This window comes from Coptis chinensis, chromosome 8 (genome assembly GCF_015680905.1).
Source record: "Coptis chinensis isolate HL-2020 chromosome 8, ASM1568090v1, whole genome shotgun sequence".
NCBI classification, from domain to species: Eukaryota; Viridiplantae; Streptophyta; class Magnoliopsida; order Ranunculales; family Ranunculaceae; genus Coptis; species Coptis chinensis.
In genome coordinates this window covers 62,692,631-62,717,396 of record NC_141463.1, presented here as the reverse complement: position 1 = coordinate 62,717,396, position 24,766 = coordinate 62,692,631, and the positions used below count along the sequence as shown (strand labels likewise).

The following is a 24,766-nucleotide window of genomic DNA, read 5'->3' as shown; positions in this document are numbered from 1 at the left end:
AACCACGACTCTCTCTATTCCCGTAGCCGGTAATCCTTTATTTATTATATATCTGTTTGTTTATTTGTATACCTTATTCGAAATCAATCAATTGTATATAGGCAATACATAATTATATATAGGCACATAGATGTGGAAATACTAAAGTGGTAAAGCTTGTATTTTGTTGACCTTGGTGTACATTGTGATTTATTTACTAAACATGATTGGGAAATTAACTTGTTTTACTGTTTACGTGCTCAAGTGGACGTTATGTTGTACTATGGTGTTTGGTATGCATTTTGCTTAAGGAAGATATTGTTGCTTTGTCAAAAGCTAACCCATTCCGTTACTCGATGTTTTGAACTTTGCACCCCAAATCGTTTGTTTGGTTGAGTCATCTCGAGAGTATGTATGCACGATGAAAGTAAAGTTTCACAGAAGAACATTAAGTCCCAAATGGTTAATGTGACGAGGGGCGTAGAGAACATGGTGCTTATAAGGATAATGAAAGAACATAGGTGCTCCTTTTCTTGTAGGATTTAAGCAGGTGAAGGATTTCGTTGATTTTCCTTTGGTTGCTTGATTTGGGCATCAAGATTTCATGAATGGAGCACAATTGGTATTCTTAATAATATATGAGGTAGCGTACCGTTGTATTGAAAACACATGCGCTAGGTGGTGGGATTTTTCATGATATTAGTTTTTACGCTTCGAGAGTTGATTTGTTCAAGTATTCCTTCTTGTTTTGTTTTATTGCCTGGGACGAAGAAGTCATTCGACTTCTCCACGACGACACAAAAGTCGTTCACCTACTCCAAGGCGCGTCGCACAATTCGTTCTCCAACTCCAAAGGCGTCACAAGAGGCGTAGAAGTCACGAGCTCCTCGGTGTCCCCTATTAACAACAAGTCTAGTAGTCCGGCGTTGGTGCTATAGACCGCCAAGAATGCTATTGAGAAGTTGAAAATTGAAGAGGAAGAAAAGCAAAGGTATACTGTCATTTTACATGTCTGTACTAGCATACTATAATATATCTTTTCTCTCTCTCGTGTTTAAAGTAAAGAGTAAGTTCAGTATTGTTTCAAACTTTATCCTTTATATCCTTTATGTATAATTTCTTGCAAGCTTGGGTTCATCAGTATCCTTATTTCTCTTCTATGTGTGCGGAATTAAATAATCCATGGGATCTACTGCTCGATTCAAAGTCATGACTCCGTAATTCTTGAATACTATGTATCTACTAGCACTGTATCACGTTTGCATGTAATTTGCAATAAGGCTCCTATATTTCAACTTCAGATATTCAAATGGTGATGTCTAGGCATTTATTATATAAATCTGCCAAAAGTTTTCATATGGATTTTCTTTTAGTTATGAGAAAGGCTTCATATATGTTTTTGAAGGGTCCTTTACTCTTTGCCTTGTGGCCTTGAAAACCTTCTTGATTCTCTTAGCTCATGAGAAACTTTGGATTTTGTCAGAAATTATTGTAGGTGATACGTGATAGTTAGTTGATGGTAGAAAGACGCTGAATATGTTTTGCAACTCTTTGGGTGCTTAATTTTTTTGTTCGACATTTCACAAGCTGTCGTACTGGTTTGTATGGCCTGATTCACATGGACAATCATTGTGAACCCCTTTCTCCACCGCCAATGTATGAGTTAATTATCTTATGGCTTCTACAATCACCGGATGTTATCGATTGTAAATGTTTAATGCATATGTGCATCGAACTCGAAGTGAATGAAGCGGAATAGGAGCCTCGGTCTACTTCGCATCGAGCACTTTATTTGAGCTCTTTATTCCCCGTTTAGTTGCATTCACTGAAAGTTAAATGACTTAAATATGATATTTGGAAATCATGGACTCGTTTTGTGCAAAAGTTAATCACAAGTAAATAATATTTTGTTTTTCTTTTCCTGTTAATCTATTTGTTCTCCAGTTTTAAAATTTTATAGTTTTGCTCTTGATAGCTTAGGGAAGCTATGACCATTTTCTGGTAGCGTGAATTCAATTGCAAAACAATTAACTTTAAAAGGTGTACGCTATAAAAAAAAATAGAGAGAAGTTGAATGAACTCAGGAAAATAATCTTGTGTCTAATTTTTTTTCTACCGTTGATACCCGGGGGGGTTGCAATTCACCGCACTTATATCAATCGCTCGAGAGTATTGTGGAAGTTCCTCGTCTTTCAAACATCTAATAAAATGTTGGCAGTATATCTGTACTAGATGGTCAAGATGAATATGGGTAGTAAGAGTGTGAAGCTATGCTATAAAAGAATAAAAGTTATATAATCAAACTGAACTCTGCCGTCACCCTTGTGGGATAGAGTGGAGAGTTTTTTTTGCACAAAAATCTTTCCTTGGTGGAATCATTTGCTCTTGTTCACTGGTTGTTGTTCCCCAAAAGTCAATTCCTAAACATTTTTCTTGTATTTGAATAAATTTAATAAATCTGGTTGTGTCAGAGTTGTAGTTAATGTGAGGATTGAAGTGCTTTCGTGATTAGTTTTAAACCTGCAACGGGTTACTTGACATTCTTCTCGGCGAGGCTTTCTTGAAGGAAGCTACCGCTATAGTTCAACTTGTAATATTTGATGATGCAATTGGTGCCTCGTTTATCTCGTTCACCGGTTTGAATACTCATTTGTTTGGATCAGAAATCTGTTAGAGAGGTATGCCTTATTAGCATAAGCTTGTATTTAGTGTCTTGATGAAGGAAAGGTTAGTTAGTCATTCATTATAAATTACGTAGATCTGACACTGCAGCTTCCGTTTAACATTTAATTGGAAATAGAAGTGTTGTGCTCTTACGTGTTAAAGGTCATTTTCTGGTTGACTTTTTTCTTGTTTTATCAAAGTCGGCGTGAAGTGGAGTTGAAACTATTAGAAGAAGAAACTGTGAAGAGAGTTGAAGAGGCAATTAAGAAGCAAGTTGAAGAGAGACTGAACTCTGAGGAAGTAAAGCTCGAGATACAAAGGCGAATTGAGGAAGGTCGCAATAAACTCCTTGACGAGGTTGCTTGCTCAACTTGAAAAGAAAAGGAAGCCGCTCTTATAGAGGCTCGGCAGAAAGAGGTAGCTTATTGTTCTCTCCGTTGTCGATATTGATTGCTTAATCTTGATAGTGTTCTTAAACTAAAAGCGCGAATGAGCCAAATATTTTCATCGGATTGATATGATGGACTGATTATGAACTAAGATGTTACATTTATTAAAGTTTCTGCAAAGTCAAACTTTCATGATGATCTCTTTAATTGGCTTTATCTATTGTTATACGTAGAACCTGTTTTATGCTAAAATCTTAAAATTGTGGCTTGGTATCTCATAGGAACAAGCTCGTAGAGAGAGAGAGAGAGGAGCTGGATAAGATGCTAGAGGAGAACCGAAGGAGAGTGGAAGAAGCTAAAAAAAGAGAAGCATTAGAGCAGCAGAGGAAGGAGGAGGAACGCTACCGGGAGCTGGAACAACTCCAAAGGCAGAAAGAAGAGGCCATGCGGAGAAAGAAATTGGAAGAAGAGGAAGAAAGATCAAATCAGATGAAGCTATTGGATAAAAACAAAACACGGCCGAAGCTGTCGTTTGGACTTGGTTTAAAATAATGGATGCCTTATTATGTAACATGGCTGGTGTTTAAGTTGGATTACACATGGTTTTGGACAAAGTTGAGAAAGAAAAGGTTTTGAAGGTCTACCTTCTCGCCATGGCAGCCGTAAAAACACATGGTTGGCTCATATGAAATGAAAATGATTCAAAAGCCATTGTTTTAGAGAATTCGTGGTCCGTCTATTCTTGGTTCATGTCATTGTTTTTGACAGTTCTGGGTCCGTCTATTACTTGGTTTATGTCATTTTTGAATTTTCTTTGTTTGGCTGTAACAAATATTGATACTCAGACATGTGAATCATTTGACAAGCTTTGTATGATTAGAAGGTGGATTCGGCTTGGAACCACACGGTATTAAACCAACTGTTGGAGAGTAGTTTCTAGGTCGACTATGTTTGAATCTATGTTTCTTGTGCATTGTATTTCATTCTCATTGTATCATGTTTCTCTCTAATCTGGCAACGATTGTCTTGGGTTTGCATAATTGATAGACTAGATGTTTTGTTAAGTTCTAACACGACTGTAAATAACTCCACGTCACGAGTATAAATATCTCTTTTTTCACCGCTCTTCACTCTAAAGTTACAGGAGCAAAATGAGTATGTTGCAAGAATTAGTCGCTCGTAAGTTGAAACTTAAAATTAATAAAAATGAATGAACAAATAAATCTAAATTTTAGTCTCACATTTGTCACAGTGCCACATATAGTGAGACTCCCAGTAGCACAAGATCTTGAGTATTTAAACTTAATTGCAACAACAGAAACTCTTCAGTCTTTACATCTTAACTACAACGAAGATTTCGGTAAGAGATAATGATGGAAGATTTAGAGTTAATCAGTTAAAGAGACCCACTCAACTCGAACTCAGTAATCTTCATTTACGTCTCTTGTTTCTTCATCTTACTTCCTTGATTAGTGGATTCTAAGCATTTGATTCTTAGTTAACTAAAGAGTCCTGCATGCTTCGTACCCTGTAAACCAAAGATCTATTATTCTTTTCTCACACCTTATATATTCGTCTCTCAAGTAGTTCTCTGCATTACTCCAATTTGTTAACATTCCACCCACCCTTCTTTCACCTATGGCTTCTTCACCCTTCAACGTTTCTTCCGTTATGATGCTAGTAATGGTGTCCTTGTTTGTTTCACCTACGCGGAATCATGCACAGCAAGCATAGGTTGGCGAGGCTCAATTCGTAGCCGTTCTCAATGATCACTTAATCAATCAGTTTTCCCATGAAGAAAACATAATTGAAACAGAGAGAATGAAATGATACCTGTTTTGGAGTTGTAGATAGACAAAGCTTTCCTCGAGAGTTGTAGATCTAGATTTTAAATCGAGAAAGAGAGAAAGGGAGTTTTAAGATCGAGAAAGAGAGAAATTGAGGTCTAGAGTCGCCTATTTTTGGAGTGGTGGAGAGAGAGTCGTGGTTGTTTGGAGAGAGTGGAGAAGAGAGAAGAGAGAAGAGAGAAGAGAGAGAGGGGAGAAGGAGGAGTCTGAATCTAAATTTTGAAAATTTCGTTTTTTTGTTTCAGTAAAAATATATTTCCGAAATTTGCAAAATTTCATATTGCTAATTGAGAATTGATTGTATCCGTTGGATTGAAATAGATAGAGGGATGGGATTGGCTGTGTCTAGAATGTGGCTACAGTAAATGTGCCTCTATCCCTATATATATCTTTTAAGCAAAACAAGTTAAGATGTAATTGGTCTAGTTGTCCATTATCAAAAAATCACTGAATACCTTCGAACAACATCTATGCCCGACATTTTATCAAATAAATCTAGAGAAGTTAAGCACCATTAGCGTTTATGAAAAGCTACATTTGTAGAAAGGCATAACATTTTCAATGCCCAAAAACAAAAACTGAAGGAATAATATATCTCAGCTGTTCAAATAACCAAAATGTTGTTTGCGGTGTTTAGTGATTAAAACGCCAACTTTTTTTTCGATCAAAACGTTTAAATAGGGGTTCAAAAGACCAACTAGATCAAAGCGTGCACCAAATATTTGGCTCTCCTGCTCAACAAGATTAAGATTGAAGAAGAGATAGAAAAAATACTCACTTAGTTGCGTGGTTCAGCAAAAACTGCTTCCGTCTTCTTTAAAAGTGCACCTAATTTCCAAAAATGATTCCCTAGAATTTCATTTGTTAATCAACTGCCAGACAAATGAAGAAAATACAATAAAAACAAAAACTTATAGATTAGAAGAAACTATTTGTCGAACGCAGATCTGATTTGTGAACCAAACACATGGGTTCTGGATTTCACCTCTTCAAGAGAAAACTTGTAGTATTTCAATAAGATCTGTATAATTGAATCAGCAGTGCGTCATTACTTGTTCAAGCCTTAAAGTCATTTTTCAGTATTGCTTCTCTTAAAAAAAATTACTCAACTGCCACTATTATTCAGTACATGCAAAACATAATGAAAAACACCTCTCTTTTTTTCAAATTCAAACAACCAGACGAATACTAACGGTCCCTCTTTGAGTTCATTAATCAACTAAAAATCAAAATTCCATATCTTACAACAATGAAAAACAGTAGATTCTTTGTCTAATAGAAATCCTAACATTAACTAATAGAAAATTAGAAAAGATTAATAAAATTAATAGAGGAAGCACCAATTGAGGAGCTTACCCGATTTTGAACTCCCACTTTTGATCTGTCCACCGGAATTCTACAAATAAACCAAGAGAATGAGAGATAGAAAACATTGATTAAATTGGTAAAAAAACAAGCTTTTTCAATCGGTAAAATTAATTTTGAAATCAGTACGTAAAAACATGTTCCAAATCGAAATCGAGAGAGTCCCACCTCACTAACTTGGGGTTTTAGACGGTGGAAAATTGGAGAAGATGAGAAAAACCAAAAATGCTTTCAGAAGGAGTTAGGGTTCTTAGAGAGAGTTTGTTTTTACTTGTTCCCATAACTATGAAAGAGGCGAAACTATGTTGATTGATTAAGTGTTAGCCGAAAAAATAAAAGGGGAAACATGAAAATTAGAAATATTGTCCGGTCTCGTGGGTTTTTTGTTTTTATTATTATTATTTATTTATATTACATTGCATATTTTTCTCCATTTCTCACGGATATAAGTGTTAGCATATCCCAACATAAGTTTAAAATATTATCCTTAGATATATATTATAGCTATACCTTCTTGGCTCTATTTTTCAAGGCTTCACAGAGTCTCCAATTTTTTGTAAACTCTAATACTAATTAAGAAAGAAAAAAAAAAATGAATTCCAAATTAGGAGTTTCCATTATCCACGTAATGGGATTTAACGAAAAGTCCCACAAAAACACTATTTCCCAAATTTTCTTCTAAATTAGAAATTTAGCTAGATAAACCCTAGAAAACCCAAGTAGAAAATAACCCAAATAAACAAAACCCCTATATCAGAGAGTTATTTTTTTTTTTTTTTTTTTTTTTTTTTGCACTAAAAATTGTTGTTATTAAAGTTAGATCAATTATAAACGTGTTTCGAGTACCAATAAGTTCTAACAGTAATAGGTAATATGGTTACAGAAGTTAAGTAGTATGTTCGAGAGACATTCAGCCCGGACAATGTTCAGTATTTAAATATTAAGGCCGAGTTCAACAAGGTAGATGATCATGTTTGTGACATGGTGATTTCACTGTCCTGATACTTATATTTTTAGTAGCAATATCATGTTATATATCCTCAATGTCAAGGGAAAATGTCAATCACGTGTTTTTATATGATGACAACAAAACACAATAATAATGAAAATAACTAATGATTGTTAGGAGAAAATGATAACTTCTAAGACATGTAGATTTTGCAAAACATATTAAGTAAAATACGAAACATTATTATTCTCAAATTTATAGAAGGCCCAAATCTCTTTGTAGTGTGTAGACTATCGATGCTAATCACATGTTACTATGTACTGATAGTCCATAACCTATTAAAATATTATACCAAAAAGAGAACTATCACATAATGCTCCAAGAATGTTTAGATTTGGATGTAAGGTGGGGTTTTCTTTTGGATCAGCGGGGAACTATCAATGACATGAGCAAGCTAAATAATTGATGCAACTGCATTGAACTAACTTCAAAGAATAATTAACAGGAAATTGAAAACTAAAAATAATTAATGGGAAATCAGAAACTGGATGTGAATGCATCGATCTAACCTCTAAGAATAATTAACAGAAAATTGAAAACTAAAAACAAACGTATCGAACTAATCTAAAAACATAATTAACACCAAATCAAAAACTGGACCCAACTGCTTGGAACTAACACCAAAAATTAAATAATAGAAAATTAGAAACTGGATGCAAATGTATTGAACTAACCTCACAAAATAATTAACGGGAATTTAGAAACTGGATGCAACTTTATTGAAATATCCTTATAGAATAATTAACATGAAATAAAAAACTGGATGGAAATGAATTAAACTAACTTCAAAGAAAAAAAAATTAACAGAAAATCGAAAATTGGATGTAAATGCATCGATCTAACCTAAAAAAATAATTAACAACAAATCATAAACTGGTAGCAAATGCATCAAACTAACTTCAAAGAATAATTAACGAAAAATCAGCAACAAGATGCAAATGCATTAAACTAATCTCAAAAGATAATTAATGTGAAATCGAAACTGGATACAACTGAACCTCAAAAAATAATTAATGGGATATTGGAAACGGGACGCAACTGCATGGAACTAACAACAAATAATAATTAATGGGAGATCGAAAACTATATGCAAATACATTGTACTAATCTAAAAGAATAATTAACAGAAAATCAGAAATTGGATAATCTTTTATGATCACACTTAGTGAATCATGTATAATACATTTTTTTATGTCAAGTTTGTAAGGAAACTACAGAAGAATCAATAGAAGTTGGTATTACACACCACCTTTAAATCTTGAATAACTAATGAGAAATCACAAATTGGATGCAAATGCATCTAACTAACCTCAAAAAATAATTAACTGGAAATCCAAAAATGGATGCAACTGCATTGAACAAACCTAAAAGAATGATTAATGAGAAATAAAAAACTAGGTGTAATTGCATTGAACTAACTTCAAAGAATAATTAACAGGAAATTAGAAACTGGATGTGGATGCTTCAATTTAACCTCAAAGAAAAATCGAAAATTGTATGCAAATACTCCAAACTAACTTCAAAACATAATTAACGGAAAATCAGAAGCTAGATATATGCAATTGCATGGAACTAACCTCAATGAATAATTAATAGAAAATCGGAAACTATATGCAAATACATCGAACTAACCTCAAAGAATATTTAACGGGGAATTAGAAATTAGATGCAAATGAATCGAACTATCCTAAAAAATAACTAATTGGGAATTGGCAACATGATGCAAATGCATTAAACTAATCTCAAAGAATAATTAATGGAAAATCCGAAATAGGTCGGATGAGAATATAATGAACTAACTTTAAAGAATAATTAACTGAAAATCGAAAATTGGAAATTGTTTTATGATCCAACATAGTGAATCATGTACTTGTATGATAATTTTTTAAGCCATGTTTGCAAGGAAACAACAGAAGGATTAATTGACTTAGGTATTACACACTAGGGGTGGGAATTTGGCCCTAACGACCCTAACCCGGCCCTGACCGACCCGACCCTAAGCCCTATAAAGCCCTCACAACTAAAGCCCTCAAGAGTTTAGGGTTAGGGCCCGCCCGCCCTAATGCTTCTATGAGGGGCTAGGGCTAAGATTCTAAAACATAGGCCGACCCTAACCAAGCCCTAACCAAGCCCTAACCGGCCCTGTTTCATACTTTCACTATAAATACACATACCATAATTGTCCAACTCTTTGTTAAATATTTTCAATTAAAATAACATTGTCCTTTGTAATTTATCACTTACACCCAAGGGTACTTCCAATAACTTGTTTTATATAACAAAAACTTGTCAACTTAACCATGAAGAACAATGAGCACTAGCCTAATAAAAATAAGACTTTATTCCTTTGATCATCAAGTCAAAGTCCATAACTTATTATTCTCAATTTCTTTTCTCACTTATTTCTTATAAATTATATTTTTATTCACATCCAAGCCAAGTCTAAAACTAAAGATTTCCTTCCACACCATTAAAGCAAAATCTGAAGCGGACATTTGTAACATAGAAACCAAAAAACAACCTTTGTCAGAAAAATGACATTTGTAATCTCAAACATTTCTCCATCACTTGTTCAAAAGCCAATATTTTCATTTACATATACAAAGCTTGAATCACTTTTAAATTAGAAGAAAGGTAATATTATATTTGTTTGAATCTATTATAGAAATAATTTATGATATTACAAATAGTTTAACAACTTCCATGACCCTTAACCAAAACTATTATGTTTCTTCTTTATATATATTACTTCTTCCTTTAAAATGATAATATAATTATTTGTCTATGTATTTCAATGTTAAATGTAATTTTAGTGAGGTTTGAGTACAAGGAAGAACAAATTCCGAACTCTCGATGTACTTGATTCATTAGATTGTGGATGTGCATTTTAAATTTTTGGACTTATCTGGGATTATTACTAGATTGGTTGGACTTTGAGTTTGTAGATTATTGTACATTTTTTTGTAATATAAATGAGTTTTAAAACTGATGTAGTAAAAAAAGAAAATATATAGGTTGCCTTAAAGCCCGACCCCTAAAGCCTTTAAAAAAGGCTTGAGGTTTTCGACTTGTGACCCGGCCCAACCCCGCCCTATGCTGACTTTAGGGCGGGCCGACCCGGCCCTAATATCTTAAGGGCTTTAAATGTTTAGGGCCGGGCTAGCCCGACCCGGCCCATTGCCCACCCCTATTACACACCACCTTGAATTACTAATGGAAAATCGAAAATTGGACGCGATTGCATCCAACTAACCTCTAAAAGTAATTAACGGAAAATCGGCAATTGGATGCAAATGCATTGAACAAACCTCAAAAAATAATTAACAGGAAAGTCTACATGCAACCAAACTCGAGGACGAGTTTCTTTTAAGCAGGGGAGTATAATGCATGGGCATAGAAACTTCTAATTATATTATTAGTAGTCTTATATATTGAATTAGTAGAGTTTCTTATTTGTTCTAGATTTAGGTTAATTAGTAAGATTTCAATTTTGGTTTCTAAATAGAATTAGAAACATTGGTTATTATATAAAGGCAACTAAGCCTTCATTTTTTTTGGTAACTAAGCCTTCATTGTTCATCTTTAGAGGGAGATTGTTATTGAATATTTATTCTAAATGAATTGTTCTTCATGATTGAAGGTTTATTCTAACCTCAAAGTATATAATTAACGGGGAATCGAAAACTTGATGCAAATGCAACGAACTAACCTAAAAAAATATTTAGTGGAAAATCATAAACTAAATGCAAATTGATCGAACTATCCCCAAAGAATAATTAATCGGAAATTGGCAACATGATATAAATACATCGAACTTACCTCAAGGAATAATTAACGGAAATTCGGAAATTGGATTCAAATGCATCGAACTAATCTCAAAACATAGTTGTATCATATATAATGGGAATATCTTGACAAGTATAGTTTTGTATTTAAAATGGTGTTTATCGTAATGTTTTGCTATTCAATTAACGTCAATGTGATCTTTGCCTCTTTGGGCATTCTCCCAAAACTTCAATCAAATTTATATTATTAATTAAACAATAAAAAAAAAGTCAAAGGGTTTTATCAGAGTAGGTTCTTTCTTTTGATTGAAAATGGGATTTTCACATTGCAAGAAATTTGGATAAGTGGTCAATATAATATTCATATCTCATAGTTATGCATAGCTGCATGCTAATACTTTTATAACGGCACCCGTTCATAGGACATATTCGGAAGCTAGTTGAATTAGATATTAATTATGAACTTTAAGTAACGTTTAAAGTCATAAGCAATGGATATATCTGTTACTTAAAGAGTAACGGTTATTTCCATTACTTACTGAAAATTTGCCTTGTTACAAAATAGCTCTACTTCTTTTCAACGACTCTTGTCCAAACAAATCCCTTCGCATCCTTCACATTTGCTCTATACTTCCAAGGGCTTGAGGTTGCCTTTTCCTAATCAAAAGGAGCAATACTTGGGTGTCGGGTGGAAAGTTATCATGCCACTCCATGTTGTTACTGAATCTGCATGCACATTTTGTCATCCAATCAGCTGACATATTTTGGAGCCCAAGGATTTGTGTGGCAATCTCTAACTTGAAAGTCGCCTTTAAGCTCAATATTTCTTCAATGATATCACTTTCAACTTTTTTCTAGTCTTTATGTTTCAAATTCATTTTTCAACGTCACTGCTAGATGATTATCCATATGGGCGTCCTAGTTTTCCCAATTAAGACCATGGATGTTCACCCCAATGGCTTTCTTCATTTCAAACTCTTATAGTGAATACATCAGCCATGAGATCAGCAGTTAGCGAGCCGGCCATTCTTTTTGAATAAGGTAATTAATTAATTATGTACATCCAGGTAAAAATAATTGACACAGAGCAACCCTTATTACATAACCTCCAAGATATTTACCTTTATTGTCATCAACACAATCGTCGATGTTCAGCAAATGTTTGGTTATATTATATATATATATATATATATATATATATACATAATATAAATGCATGTGAATTTTGGTTAATCTCTTGTTGAAAGTTGGATTTTTTGTACTCTCTCTCTCTCTCTCTCATAACATTTTTAATAGCCTGCAATGCCTCTTTGAAGAGTTTGAGTATATTTCAACTTCATATATATTTTACCAAATAAAAAAATTGCTAAAAAATAAGTGATTTGTAACAGAATTCTCAGTGAAGTTATGAAGATCCATTGCTAAAAAATAGTTGATTTGTAACAGAATTATTTGTGAAGTTATGAATATCCAAATAGTTTTTGTTTAAAAGTCCCATTTCAATTATAGGTAACATTTTCTAATTGAAGGAGCAAAAAATTAGGAAACTAATAACTGTATTTACTCCAGAATTTCGATGGAGTGTTATATATTAGGAAGGAAAATATTTATAATTAAGATCTCTAATACAAGAATTATTACGGAAATGAATTAATTACTTTGGAATTGATATTAACAAAATTAGGAGCAATATACGTAGATTTAATTTCAAACAACCAAAAAAATTATAAAGTCATGTTCATCTCTTTATCTTTATACTATTTGGGATGTCTGTTAGTGCAGTTTGTAAAAGGGTTAAAAAATCTAGCATTTAACTTTTTTTGTAGTATATTTAAAATTATGCATGGATTTGACACTCTTAATTAAGTTGTGGTAAGAGTTCAAAGTAATGTGTGTATTCATCTAAATCAAAGGAGGCTCATATCACGCATTATTTTGATTCTTTCAAGGACTAACTTCAATCTGAAGAGGAACTTAATATTCATATAAATGACGTTTTGAGAACCTTGAATGATGAACATGCATGAGAGATATATATCAATGGATTAATGGATTATAGTCATTTACTAAAACACATATGGAAGCAGCTATACTAAGTGGAATGATCCATTCTAGGAAACACAACATTAAGTTTGTTAAGATTTTTTTGTGAAGATATGAACCACGAAAGATGATGTGTTATGGTGCTATGTGCTACTGATCAAAATTAAATTTAGTGGGATGTTGTGAAGTTTCAGGCGTATCAATGTCAACTTAATACAATAACTCAACTTGTCGACCTGCTTGCTACTTCCATAAAACACCTCAACTGCGTGCTTTAATGGTTCATATATTAGCTTTGGACCAAAACAAGTCAAAGCCTTAAAGGTACTTATTTTAAACAGTGTTATATGCGTTAAAACGATGCATCAAACAATAATTATTGGTATAATATTCCTCCTCCGTGTATTAATCTCAAGAGTTAGACCCTGAAAGTTTTATTAGTAGAGTACATCTTAGCTTAGTTTTAAGAACTCATGCCTTAACCTATTCTCATATCCAATATTGAGTTGATTAATTAAAAATTTATAGATTTCGTTGTGGTGCATGATACAAGCTTTTAGTGATTTGAAAGATGGTTTAAGCCGGGAACTGAAGATTGCTAAATCACTGACAATCTAATAAACCAATATACAAGCTAGAGTTTAAGAGGCCATATCAATTCTATCTCTATGTGGGCAAGTGCGTGAGTGGCTGCTCATAGCTGGGCAGTTTAAGCGCTTATTAAGCGGCGCATAAGCGCTATGCGCCCCTCGACCAATCCGATCAAGAAAAAATTTAGAGGTTTGAGCGGGTGCCATAAAACGAGCAATTTCTTCCGCTTAATCGGCGATTAATCAGAAAATCGGTATAAAAAAAGCGTTGATTAATAGGTTTATATATATATATAAGCCCACACAAAACCACAAAAAAGAAAATTCCACGAATCTATATATTGAAAACGTTTCACTTCACCGAGAAAATAATCAAAACCGTAAAAAGTGAAAAGCCACCAAAAAAACTCTTAGGCTAGCTAGTACTCCACCACTCAGGCTTGTAGTTTTTTTACTTTATTTTGTTTTAGGTTGTTATATCACTTATATGTGACATATGTATTATAAGTTAACTAAGGCGATTAATTCCGATTAATCGCTATAAGCTTTTGGAGCGATTTGCTCCCGATTAGTGCGTAAACTGCACAAGCTCATAGAGAGAATTTGTAAAGCCTTTTTCAACACGCAAAATATCTAATAGAGTCGGGCGTATGCTCGGTTCAAAATCTAGTTCATTCCTAAATGCAAATTGCCTGTCATCAAGTTGCTGATCGATTTAGTAAGCTGCAGGTGCCGACTAGCAAAGTCGGTAAAATCTTTGGGTGATAATACCAGAGGTCTGGGGGTTGATCTCATTTAAAACAGGCTTGGTAAAAAAATAATAATAAATTAGTAAGCTAATTTTTGGGTGTTGTCACATAAAAAAAACAAAGTAATTTCTAATAGTGATTCGTTACAACCGTTTTAATTATCAAATGGACCAAGACATAAATTTATATCATCAGTGTCTTTGAGGGTAACGAAATACATTGCCGCGTTTAGTGACATTAGATATACATTTAGCCTATGTGGATACCAAATATATATCTACATTTTCAATGGCTCAACTCGTCACAAAATTTCAATCCGAAAGAAATTTTAAATGGATCCCCCACAACAAAATTGGTAAGCCCTAAAATTTACCATCATACACAACGGTAGGTCACAGTCAGACGAATTGGACGAGCTTAATAATTGAAGAAAAAACACTTTCTTGGTCAATAAGTCACAAAATTCCATTTCGGCCCAACAAAAACAAACTTATATATATATATATATCAGGGTAAAGCAGTCGGTTCAAACCCAAACTAGAAAGATAAGACAAAACCGAAACAAGGTCGTGTCTTCTAAAAAAACAAACAGCCGTTAGTCCAACACGGCGGCAGATATCACACGCGTGACATGACATGAACATACATACATACATGCTTTTTCAGACATACATACATCCTTTGCCTATTTATTCACACCTTTGCATCAAAAGCAAACAGAATCTCCAATTTAGAAAGTGGAAGAAGGAAAAAAAAATCAGTTTCGATTCTAACAAAAAAACAAAGGCAATGGGAGAGGTAAACTAGTTACTCTTTATCTAAAACCCCCCTTTTGTTATATTATTGTTCATTAGAGCTTGAAAAATAATGTTTGGGTTTTTGCAGAAAGAAGGAGAGAAGAAACAGGAAGGTGGTGGGTCTATAACTATTGTGTATAAGGTGGATATGCATTGTGATGGTTGTGCTAAGAAGATTAAAAAGTCTGTTAAGAAATATGATGGTATGTTGTTTTTTTTCTCTCTCTCTTAAAACTAGCCCCATTACTCTGTTTTCTCACTTGTTTTCGGTGTCTCTTAATGGTGTATGTTAGAGACATTAGAGATTACTCCTTCTCTCCTTTTTAACATTTTTTTTTATTTTTGTTTTGTGTTGATGAAGGTGTGGAGACGGTAGAAGGAGACAGTTCAACAAACAAACTGACTGTGAAAGGGAAAGTTGACCCAACAAAACTACGAGAGAGAATCGAGCATAAGACTCATAAGAAGGTGGAACTTATCTCTCCACAACCCAAGAAACAAGAAGGAGGCGAGAAAAAGGATGGTGATGAGAAAAAGAAAGAGGTATGTATTTTTATTTTTATTTTATTTTTTTACTAACGTGCGCCTTGTTTGTTCATGTTCTCAACAACTGGTGGAAAATTTAGTAATCACCTGAAATCTGTATCAGAATTTCCTATTTTTTTGGTTTGTTCGTTTTAGGCAAGTGGGTTTCTGTTTGTTCAGTGATGATTTTGTAGTTCCAGGAGTAGGGAAATTAAGTATGTACTGCCACGTGGTCCTGGAGTAGGGAAAGTTATGTATCTGCTGTACCAGGCTGTTAGTTAGTTTTGAGCTATGACTTACTTTTTGATGGGGAAAGTTTTGTTTGGTTGGGGGATGTATTAAAATTCGCTAGCTGCTGGCAAAGACTCAAGAGTGCGCTATGCATTGTGGTAGTGTAGTACCACAGTCCACAGAGACTGTTTCCTGCAGTACAAGTTGTACACTAGTGTTTTTGTTTGTTTGTTTGCTTTCTAATAAATTATTTTTGCTTTTTGATCAATTCTGATTATGGTTTTATTTTGATGTCTTATTAGCCCTCGGTGCAAACAGTGGTGCTGAAGATCAGATTGCATTGTGATGGGTGCACTCAGAGGATTCGCAAGATTATATCCAAGTTCAAAGGTAAAATTTCATGTCAGCTAACTAAATGGTAGATAAACTTAATTATCTTAATTGATCGGTTGTTTAGTCATTAACATCTCTGTTCATTATTGGGGTTGCAGGTGTTTATGATGTTGCAATTGATAGTCAGAAGGATTTGGTGACTGTGAAGGGTATTATGGACATGAAGGCTCTTCAACCTTACTTGAAAGAAAAGCTCAAGAGAAGTGTTGACATTGTTCCACCTAAGAAAGAAGAGGGAGACAAAAAAGAAGGGGGTGGTGACAAGAAAGAAGCTGGTGGAGGCGATAAGAAAGATGAAGGCGACAAGAAAGAAGCAGGAGGAAAAGGGGATGGTGGAAAGAAAGAGGGTGGGAAAATGGAAGGAAACAAACTGGAGTACTATGGGCAGGGAAATGAGCACGGGTATGGGTATAACTATGGAAATGGGTTTGTTGTTGAGTATGTTCATGCACCTCAGATTTTCAGTGATGAAAATCCCAATGCTTGCTCCATCATGTGAATTATGATATGGCAAAAGGAGAAATGTAAATAAGAGTGAAATTACATAGACGATAACTGAAAATCATCTAAAAATACTCAGTAGGTTAGGATGAACTCTCCGATCCAACGGATAGTGTTTAGTAGCATGGCTTAATGTTCTTTTAATTTTGGGGCTGAAATTCGTTGTTGGTTAATTAATTCATTTTTGGGATATATCTTTTGTGGTCATTAACTCATTATGGACTTATGGTTGAATATGAATATCAATGAGAATATATGATCTGTTTATATTTTGCAAATGAAGTTTCTGATTTTGATTTCTGAAGTGAGATAATTGCATCTTTTTCTTGTCTTATTTGTGTTATACTCGCTTATTCTTACCAAGTTACTATTGTATTAAAATGAAATGCTGTGTGTTACAAACTTACAGCTTACAAGGCGTGCTCTTCTTTGAAGAGCTTGCAGACTTGCAGTGTACATTTTCTGGTTTTTGTCATCCAAATCCCTTTGGCCTTTGCTTGCTTAGTGGCCCCAGTACCTGCTCTTAATCCAATGGCTCTCCATTTGTTTTTGCTGATCAATATTTTGATTAAATGGATCCTGGCCATTGAGTCCATGGATTTCCAAGAATCAGTAGAGGGAAGTGGCCGGGATTTTCAGAGATGATCATGGATCAGACAAGCTGGCATTTTGTCATTTTGAGGTGTGAAGGAACACAAGGACGTTGTGTTCCTGTTTGTTTATAGTACAAGGTACGCTTAAGGACTCTGGAATGATCTTTTTGTCCTACCACTACGCCGCATTTGCTGGTTTTCTTCTGCAATAGTGGTGGATATGTCCAAAACTTTAACTCAGCAACCAGCATTGAACATGCATGCTTGGAAAATGGATCAAAATAAAATATGTGAATGTTGGTGCATATAAGGAAACTGGAGAATAGTCTACCTAATCAGCTTAGGTTTTGGTCAATGAACTGATACAGAATATGAGCATTTCCAAAGTTTAAAATTTGGAGAGTGGGTATATTGTAGAAGAACTGTGTATAAGAATAGGGAATATACGGCTGGGATGGTAGTATATGGCACTGCATAAACCTGCATGCCTTGTAAATTATGTTTTAGTTAGTGAATTGGTTGGTAATAGAATCCACTTATATATATATACACTAAAAGAGATTCTATAGCCAAAGTGAATGCATATCCAGACCTTTTGGAATAAATTTGATTAGAGATCTAGTATATATTAAGACAATATGATCGAATTTTGATGTACAAGTTTAGTCTAATTAGGTGAAGACTAGGGCTTTCCTTTTCCCCTAGTGGAGATATCTAGATTCAGGCATTTAGCATTAGCTGCCTTGAGTAATTGTTTTGGAACAACGCCTATGTATACAATTGTAGCACATAAATAATTTGTTGAATATTTTATTTTAATTTTAGAGAAACATGCATGCAATCAACGGTAATGGATCACAAATAATGGTGCTTAGAGCATCTTTAGGTGGTGGTAGTATCACCAACATGTTTGAGCAAAATTTGACCAACTCTAGGTGGCGGCAAATAACAGCTGCAAATTTGGAATAGGGTATCTTGCGCGACATTGATACTATCGCCTCAGGTTGAAAAAAAAAAAAAAAAAAACTCACACAACATTCCCACTGTTGTGCCAAATTGAAAAAGTCAAAAAAAGAACACACGCGATATTACCACTGTCGCGCCGCATCCGCATCTAAACCCACAAATTTGCATCAACGGATGCGGCTAAACAGGTGATACATCCACCTAGAAATGGTTTTTCGCGAAATTCCGAATTGTTGAGGCAAATGTGCAGGTGATACTTCCACCTAGAGATGTTCTTATATGTAGTCTTTGGTAAGTTGTACGTTTTTTACATTGACAAATGTGTAGTTATGTGCGCACTTATCAGTAGGGCTGTTTTCGATCTGGTTTTTACCGGTTTCTATAGAAATCATAGATCGAACCGATATATTCGATTTTCTAAAAGTCTAAACCGAAACCAAATTGAATTTAAACAAAATCGAGATGAAATTCAATTCAGTTTCGGTTCGGTTGTCGGTTTGGGCCTTGCTATTTGAACTTTCTATCAAGCTTCAAATTGAAGCCCCTTGATCACCGCCAAGTGAATTTTAATAAATATATTGAATAGTATTGATGCAAATTTAAATATGTTTACAAGTTATAATGCCAATCACAAAAACAAATATTCAAGTACTCAATAACATGAATCATTTAGCTCCCAGTAATAAAAAAAAAACTTTAAAATATATATATATATATATATATATATATATATATATATATATAGCACCCAGTTTGGTTCGGTTTATATCGATTAACCGAACCCCTAAATCGAAAAATTGAACCTAATAAATCGGTTTTATTTTTTGAGAACTGAAACCGAACCGAGAAAATTAAAAACAGTTAATTTCACCCGTTTCGGTTAAAGCATCTCTAGGTGGTTTCGGAATTTTTAAAAACCAACTCTAGGTGGTCGCAAATTGATTAAGTTTTCGGCTTTTTTAACAACCATTACTCTTCAAATTTGAATTAAGTACACAGATTGTGGTAGCATTACATTTTTTATTATTGCGGGCTAATCTATACAAGAGTTGTATAAATGCTACCTTACTAAAGAGACACGTGCCTTTTTGAGATTCAAACTTTCAAGTCCACTTTTTCATGTTTGAGATGGAAATTGAGATGGAAATGGAAATGGAATTCAAACTTTCAAGTCCACTTTTTCATGTTTGAGATGGAAATTGAGATGGAAATGGAAATGTGAGTTAACCCTGTTAATTATCTTAAGTACAGGAAAACGAAACATTGATTGTCGGAAAGAGTTGGAGTTTCTTCTCTGGAAGCATTTTCAGTTCATCAGACAACAAATGGGGCTTCCGGTACAAAATGTAGTCTCAAATATTAGACATTCAAGTTCATAAATACTGTGAGAAAAATTTACGGTGAAAAGCTCCATATACAGTGCCTCATTGTTTATTTAAGGGTTAATTTGTTTAAACTTTTCACATTTGTCACCAGTTTTTTGTAAACATCATAAACATCATGATTTATTCCCCCACTCCGTCTGATTTCTGTTCTAGTTTCGTTAGCATTCCAAAATTACCCTTGTAAAGGATGTTTTTGGTAATCTTTATAAATATAGGTTTAGTGAGCAGATTGGGATGATTAGATAGGGTTGATCGAGTTCGTATAGATGAACTGCCTACGTATCAAATTCTCTCTCTCTGGGGGGAGACTTGAATCAGGTCAGACGTAGTTCCTCATCGTCTTTATATAGGCAAGGAGCCCGTTCCCGTTGCTCTTCTCCTTCAGGTCAGATCCAGATTTTCAGGTCACTTATGAGCCATGAAGGTGAGTTATGAAGAATCAATGAGCTGCGTGCCTGAAGCTGTGGTCTTGATAGTTGTAATAAAGGTTTACGTTACGAGCAGTTGTGGAGCGAGAGGAATGGGTATTGTGGAGATCGATTCTTGGTGAGATCGTCTACTCGGCTCGAGTCACTTGAAAGCGAGCTCGTAGGTCGAGTATAAGAGATCGGTTGGTGGTGAAATCACTCTGGACGCGAGTTGAATATGTTGCTTGCCTAAATCGAGTCACTATATAGCGAGCTCTGAGGACGAGGATACGATATTGGTTGTTAGTTATGTATATGTTGGACACGTGTGTGATATTCATTGGATTTGAATATTACTCCCTCACACATCCCCATCTTAGTAGGTCGTTTAGTACGTATTAACGAGCTGCTGAGAGAAAACTTTTGCACGTGTGTAGCATATGTGCGGAATAATAACCGCCTCGATTCGAGGGATTTTGAAATACGACGGTTTCAGAAGACGTGTCATCTAGGGTTTAGGGGATAATGATTGCTTTTCTAATTTTTTGAAAAATGAACAGGTGGCTTGCTGCATACGCGTTGGGAGAGTTTGAGGGTTTCTCACTTTGCTTCCAACTGAAAACGAGAGGGTTAGGTTAGTCTTCTTCCGCCATTGTTGCTTGTTGTTATTTTTCTTTGTCATTGCTTTCTCTATTTGGTTTTAAGGTCATCTTTAGTTGTAATTGTTGTTTGCATTGTGATATCTCAAAAGATATGTCTGATTTGGATTACACTCGTTCTGAGGAGATTTGAGAAGTGTCTTTGGGTTATGACAAAATAGAGAAGGATATGGCAGTCGATAGGGTTTGAGGATGTATAGGAAGATGTTAAATCTGACTCTGTTGTTGCTATAGCTAGCAGTTTGAATAGTGGGACTGCATCGTCCTCTAGTGGTTTGCCACCCAGGATAGTAGATAAGCGAGCTTTAAAAAGCTTTTTAGATTTAAGGGAGGCGTACATTATAAAGGTTAGCAATCTGGAAATACACGAACTAGGAGATGACGCGGACATTTTTAGCAACGCGTTCTCACTGCTAGGTTATGTGGTCATTGTATGTGAGGGGTTATTGAGAGCTAGAATGAGGATACCGTTCTCAAACTTTACCTGTGAATTTTTGAATTTTTGTGAAAAAGTGCCCTACCAGTTCGTTGGTAATACCTGGCGCTTGCTTAGTTTGACTTGTTGAATGAGAGTGGTGAGTACCACATTGGTGTTGTAGATATTGTTGAGCATTTTGCGGTGAAAAGATCTAGAGCTAATTTTAGCTTACAGACGTTGACTGGGAAGTCAAGTGTTTTGGATGGTGTAAGCAACGAACGAGCCTTGGAAGAGAAGGCCGTTGTTGCTAATTGGAATTTTTTGTGCTAGTGGCTTTGGTTTACACACTAGGATTTGCAATTTTGCTGGTATGTACTAGTGTATTGTCCTTTGTCTTGATGTCTAGATTGGTGGCTTTGATTTTGATATATTTTTGTACTATTTTGCAGAGGTCGCTGTCAGAGAGCGAATTGAGCGCTGTGTGATTGAGAAGTTTGATAGGCTAAGTCGGGCTGTGAAGCAAGAAAAACTTCCTGAGGTTGTGAGCTACTTTGTAGAAAAGGGAGGTCCCGAGGTTAAGTTGAAAAGGTATAACCAGAAGAAGAGGGCGTGTGGACGAGCTGCTCGAGAGCCTTCAACTGAGCTATTAATGGACAGAGAAAACAATGACATTATGACCAGGGAGGAGAGAAATCGTGCTAGGCAAGGGCGACCTGCAGGAGGTGGGTTGGATAGGCGACCTGAGGGGGGAAGGGGGAGGAGTCATGAGACTACTTCTGTTGTAGTGGAAGACATCTCTTTTACTCCTCGTGAGTGGAGTAAGTCGCTGAAGTGGAAGGCTGATGTTCCCGATCGAAGGGCTGCTAAGGTCGCGAGAGCGGCTGAGATTGTGCTCGGAGGCAGCTCTGGTGGTGCAAGCTGTGAGCAGAGTGGTGGAAAGACCACTCGCAGTTCGAGGGCGAGGCCCCCGGTCGATTTCAGTATTCTTGGTGGTAGTGGTACTAAAATTGTTCTAGCTCCTCCTGCTAGCAGGGTGAGAGAGAAAGGGGTTGCCAAGGATAGTGGGAAAGGTTCTTCTGGTAAGGGTAAGGACATTCTAGATCGCAATCTGGAGTATGTTAATGAGAGGTCGGGGCATAAACAGTTCGTGAAGAGGTCAGACATTAGCTATCTGTCTGCACCTATAACAATTTGTTTACTGGAAGGGATAACTCTCGATAGAGATAGAAATGATCTTGATTCCAAGGGTCTAGAACAAAATCTGAGAGTTATGGACATGGCGCACTGTTTGGTAAGCGATCGATTTATCATTGTTAGGTTTACTTGTCATCTCTTCATCCATTTGTGTTTGACTGTGCACTTGTGCGATGTTGTGATTTTCTTTTGGTGCAGCTGATAGTTGGTTATCAGAAGTTAAAGACGGCAGCTTAAATAGCTGAAATGGAGAAGGGTGAGCTCGAGGCCTCGAGGGACAAGCTGGTGGTTGTTCGCCAAGTTCAAGAGTCTATGATAAAAGAGTTGGACGTTATGAAGGCATAGCTCGTCACTGAAACTCTAGAGAAAACGGTAGCTGTCAACATTGTGAGCGACCTAAAGGGGAAACTAGCCACGGCTAACGACTTTGCCCAGAAGTGCAAGGGGGTGACGCTGCAGGCGAAGATGGCGTATGATGATATGTGCCTTGAGTTAGAAGAGCTGGAACAGAAGTATGAGCAGCTCAGAGAAGAGCATGAATGTGGGGCTTTGGGTGAACGAGAGAACGTCTCACTCGAAGATGCAAGTAATGCTCTTAATGTAGTGCCCTATGTTGCTGCCTCTGCCCCTGTTGATTCACTTCATGTTATTAGCGAGCTGGAACTGAACCCTGTCGTCCCTCCTGCTGCAACCACCATGGAACCTGACTCGAGTCTTGTGTTGGATCCTCTGCTAGTTGATACTTTTGAACATGTTATTTGATGCTTTTTCTTTGAGAGGTGTGAGGTATTTGCTTTTCTTTTGATTGATTGTAGAGATACAATAGAGTTGGTTTCCTGGGTTTGCCTGGGCAGTTCGCCTTTATTTATTTTTGCATGGCCTATGACCCGATACATTAAGAGTTGATAACATGGGCTTGCCTCGGCAGTTCGCCTTTATTATCTGCTTTATTTTGGAACGAACTAGATTCCACCTGAGTGGTAGTTCGGTAATTATAGAGAATTGGTTTCCTAAGCTTGTCAGGCAGTTCGGTAACTATAGAGAATTGGTTTCCTGAGCTTGTCAGGCAGTTCGCTCTTTTATATTTATGCATGTTTATTTTCCTTGGTCTTTCTATTTCTTTGAATGTACTCGCCTGATGTTGTTGCACTTGTATAGCGTTGTGTGTTCCAACTGGTAATCATTGTCCAGGCTATATAGCCTTTGAACTCTAGTGGTGATGTTGCTCTTTGTAGAGCATTCTTCTCTAGGTCGCGTCCTAACATTGTAGGCTTCGACTAATAAAAAGTGGTGTGGTTGTGTCGCATATTAGCTCGAGAGAGAGTTCTGCTCGTAGAGAGCATCCTGCTCGTAAAGAGCGTGCTGCATGTTGTTGCATTCTACTGAGAGATGATTTTTTCACGTGGGTGGCATGTGTGAGGATGTGAACCGTTTGAGAGAGCCAGACATGGCGGTATACGCGGCACATCGGTTAGGGTTTCATTGCATTTATGGAATATCTTGGGAAGTGAAATGGTCCACCCGAAAAGACTTTTTGTGAGAGGTTTGGGGGTACTGGTTCATCACTTTCCTCAAGCTAGTTACCAAAGTTCTTGCCAAAGCTCTCATCAAAGCTCTTGCCCAAGTTCTCTAGCGTATAAGGCTTGTTTCCGACTTCTTTTTCTTTCTCTTCTTTGTGATATGTACGCTTAGTATGCTTCTTTTGCTGATCTTTGTGTTGTCCATGGAGTGTAGCATGTCGAGGGCAGATGGTGATGACTTTGAATCTTTGGTCCCTCCAATGGGAGGGGTGAGGGAGACTTCTCTACTCGTCATGGAGGAGATTGAATTTGTGCCATGTTGTTCACGTGATCTGGGGAAGCGAAAGGCGGTCTCTGCTGAACCGAGGGCCACAAAACGATCTAAAAATGTGGGTCGCTCTGCCTCTGGTTCGCCCAAGCGAACTCGAGGTGTGGTGTTCAGGGACCCGACTTCTAGGGGTGGGGCCGACTTGGGTGCTCGCAATCGTGTTGTAGCCGGCAAGGGAAATGCTGTTGCTGAGGAGAGCTCTGGGGCAGGTGTGTTGGGGGGTCAGGATGGCGATCTAGGGAGACAGTTCGTCTACACTGGGAAGATGGAGAAGAGGCGTGGAGTAAAATGATCTGATTGCAGCCTTGGGTCGACACTCATAGCGAACTGTTTTCTGAAAGATATTGTCCTGGATGGTGATAAGGAGATGCTGAAAGACCAAGATTTGGATAAGACTATGGAGACCATGGATATGGCTTGCTGTTTGGT

General features: G+C 36.1%; 2 protein-coding genes and 1 pseudogene across 2 annotated transcripts; all 3 read left to right on the top strand.

The window, feature by feature from the left end:
- The first annotated feature begins 262 nt into the window (after nt 1–262).
- On the top strand, nt 263–3,675 carry LOC147482325 (uncharacterized; annotated as a pseudogene).
- Nucleotides 3,676–15,060: 11,385 nt separating this feature from the next.
- Nucleotides 15,061–17,145, top strand: LOC147482324 (heavy metal-associated isoprenylated plant protein 3-like). Its single transcript, XM_086576380.1, has 5 exons — nt 15,061–15,218; nt 15,306–15,420; nt 15,579–15,760; nt 16,276–16,363; nt 16,465–17,145. The coding sequence occupies exons 1-5, from the start codon at nt 15,075–15,077 to the stop codon at nt 16,863–16,865; spliced, it is 930 nt and encodes a 309-aa protein (XP_086432506.1). The 5' UTR covers nt 15,061–15,074; the 3' UTR covers nt 16,866–17,145.
- Nucleotides 17,146–19,924: 2,779 nt separating this feature from the next.
- On the top strand, nt 19,925–23,419 carry LOC147482323 (uncharacterized). Its single transcript, XM_086578431.1, has 2 exons — nt 19,925–22,586; nt 22,688–23,419. The coding sequence occupies exons 1-2, from the start codon at nt 21,945–21,947 to the stop codon at nt 22,724–22,726; spliced, it is 681 nt and encodes a 226-aa protein (XP_086434557.1). The 5' UTR covers nt 19,925–21,944; the 3' UTR covers nt 22,727–23,419.
- The last annotated feature ends 1,347 nt before the right edge of the window (nt 23,420–24,766 follow it).

Bases quoted from the DNA above. Each gene is read 5' to 3' on its own strand.
- LOC147482324 (XM_086576380.1), top strand. From the start codon at position 15,075: ATGCTTTTTCAGACATACATACATCCTTTGCCTATTTATTCACACCTT. The intron at 15,761-16,275 runs GTATGTATTTTT...ATGTCTTATTAG, and splicing joins GTGATGAGAAAAAGAAAGAG to CCCTCGGTGCAAACAGTGGT. The intron at 16,364-16,464 runs GTAAAATTTCAT...TTGGGGTTGCAG, and splicing joins GATTATATCCAAGTTCAAAG to GTGTTTATGATGTTGCAATT.
- LOC147482323 (XM_086578431.1), top strand. From the start codon at position 21,945: ATGGACAGAGAAAACAATGACATTATGACCAGGGAGGAGAGAAATCGT. The intron at 22,587-22,687 runs GTAAGCGATCGA...CTTTTGGTGCAG, and splicing joins TGGACATGGCGCACTGTTTG to CTGATAGTTGGTTATCAGAA.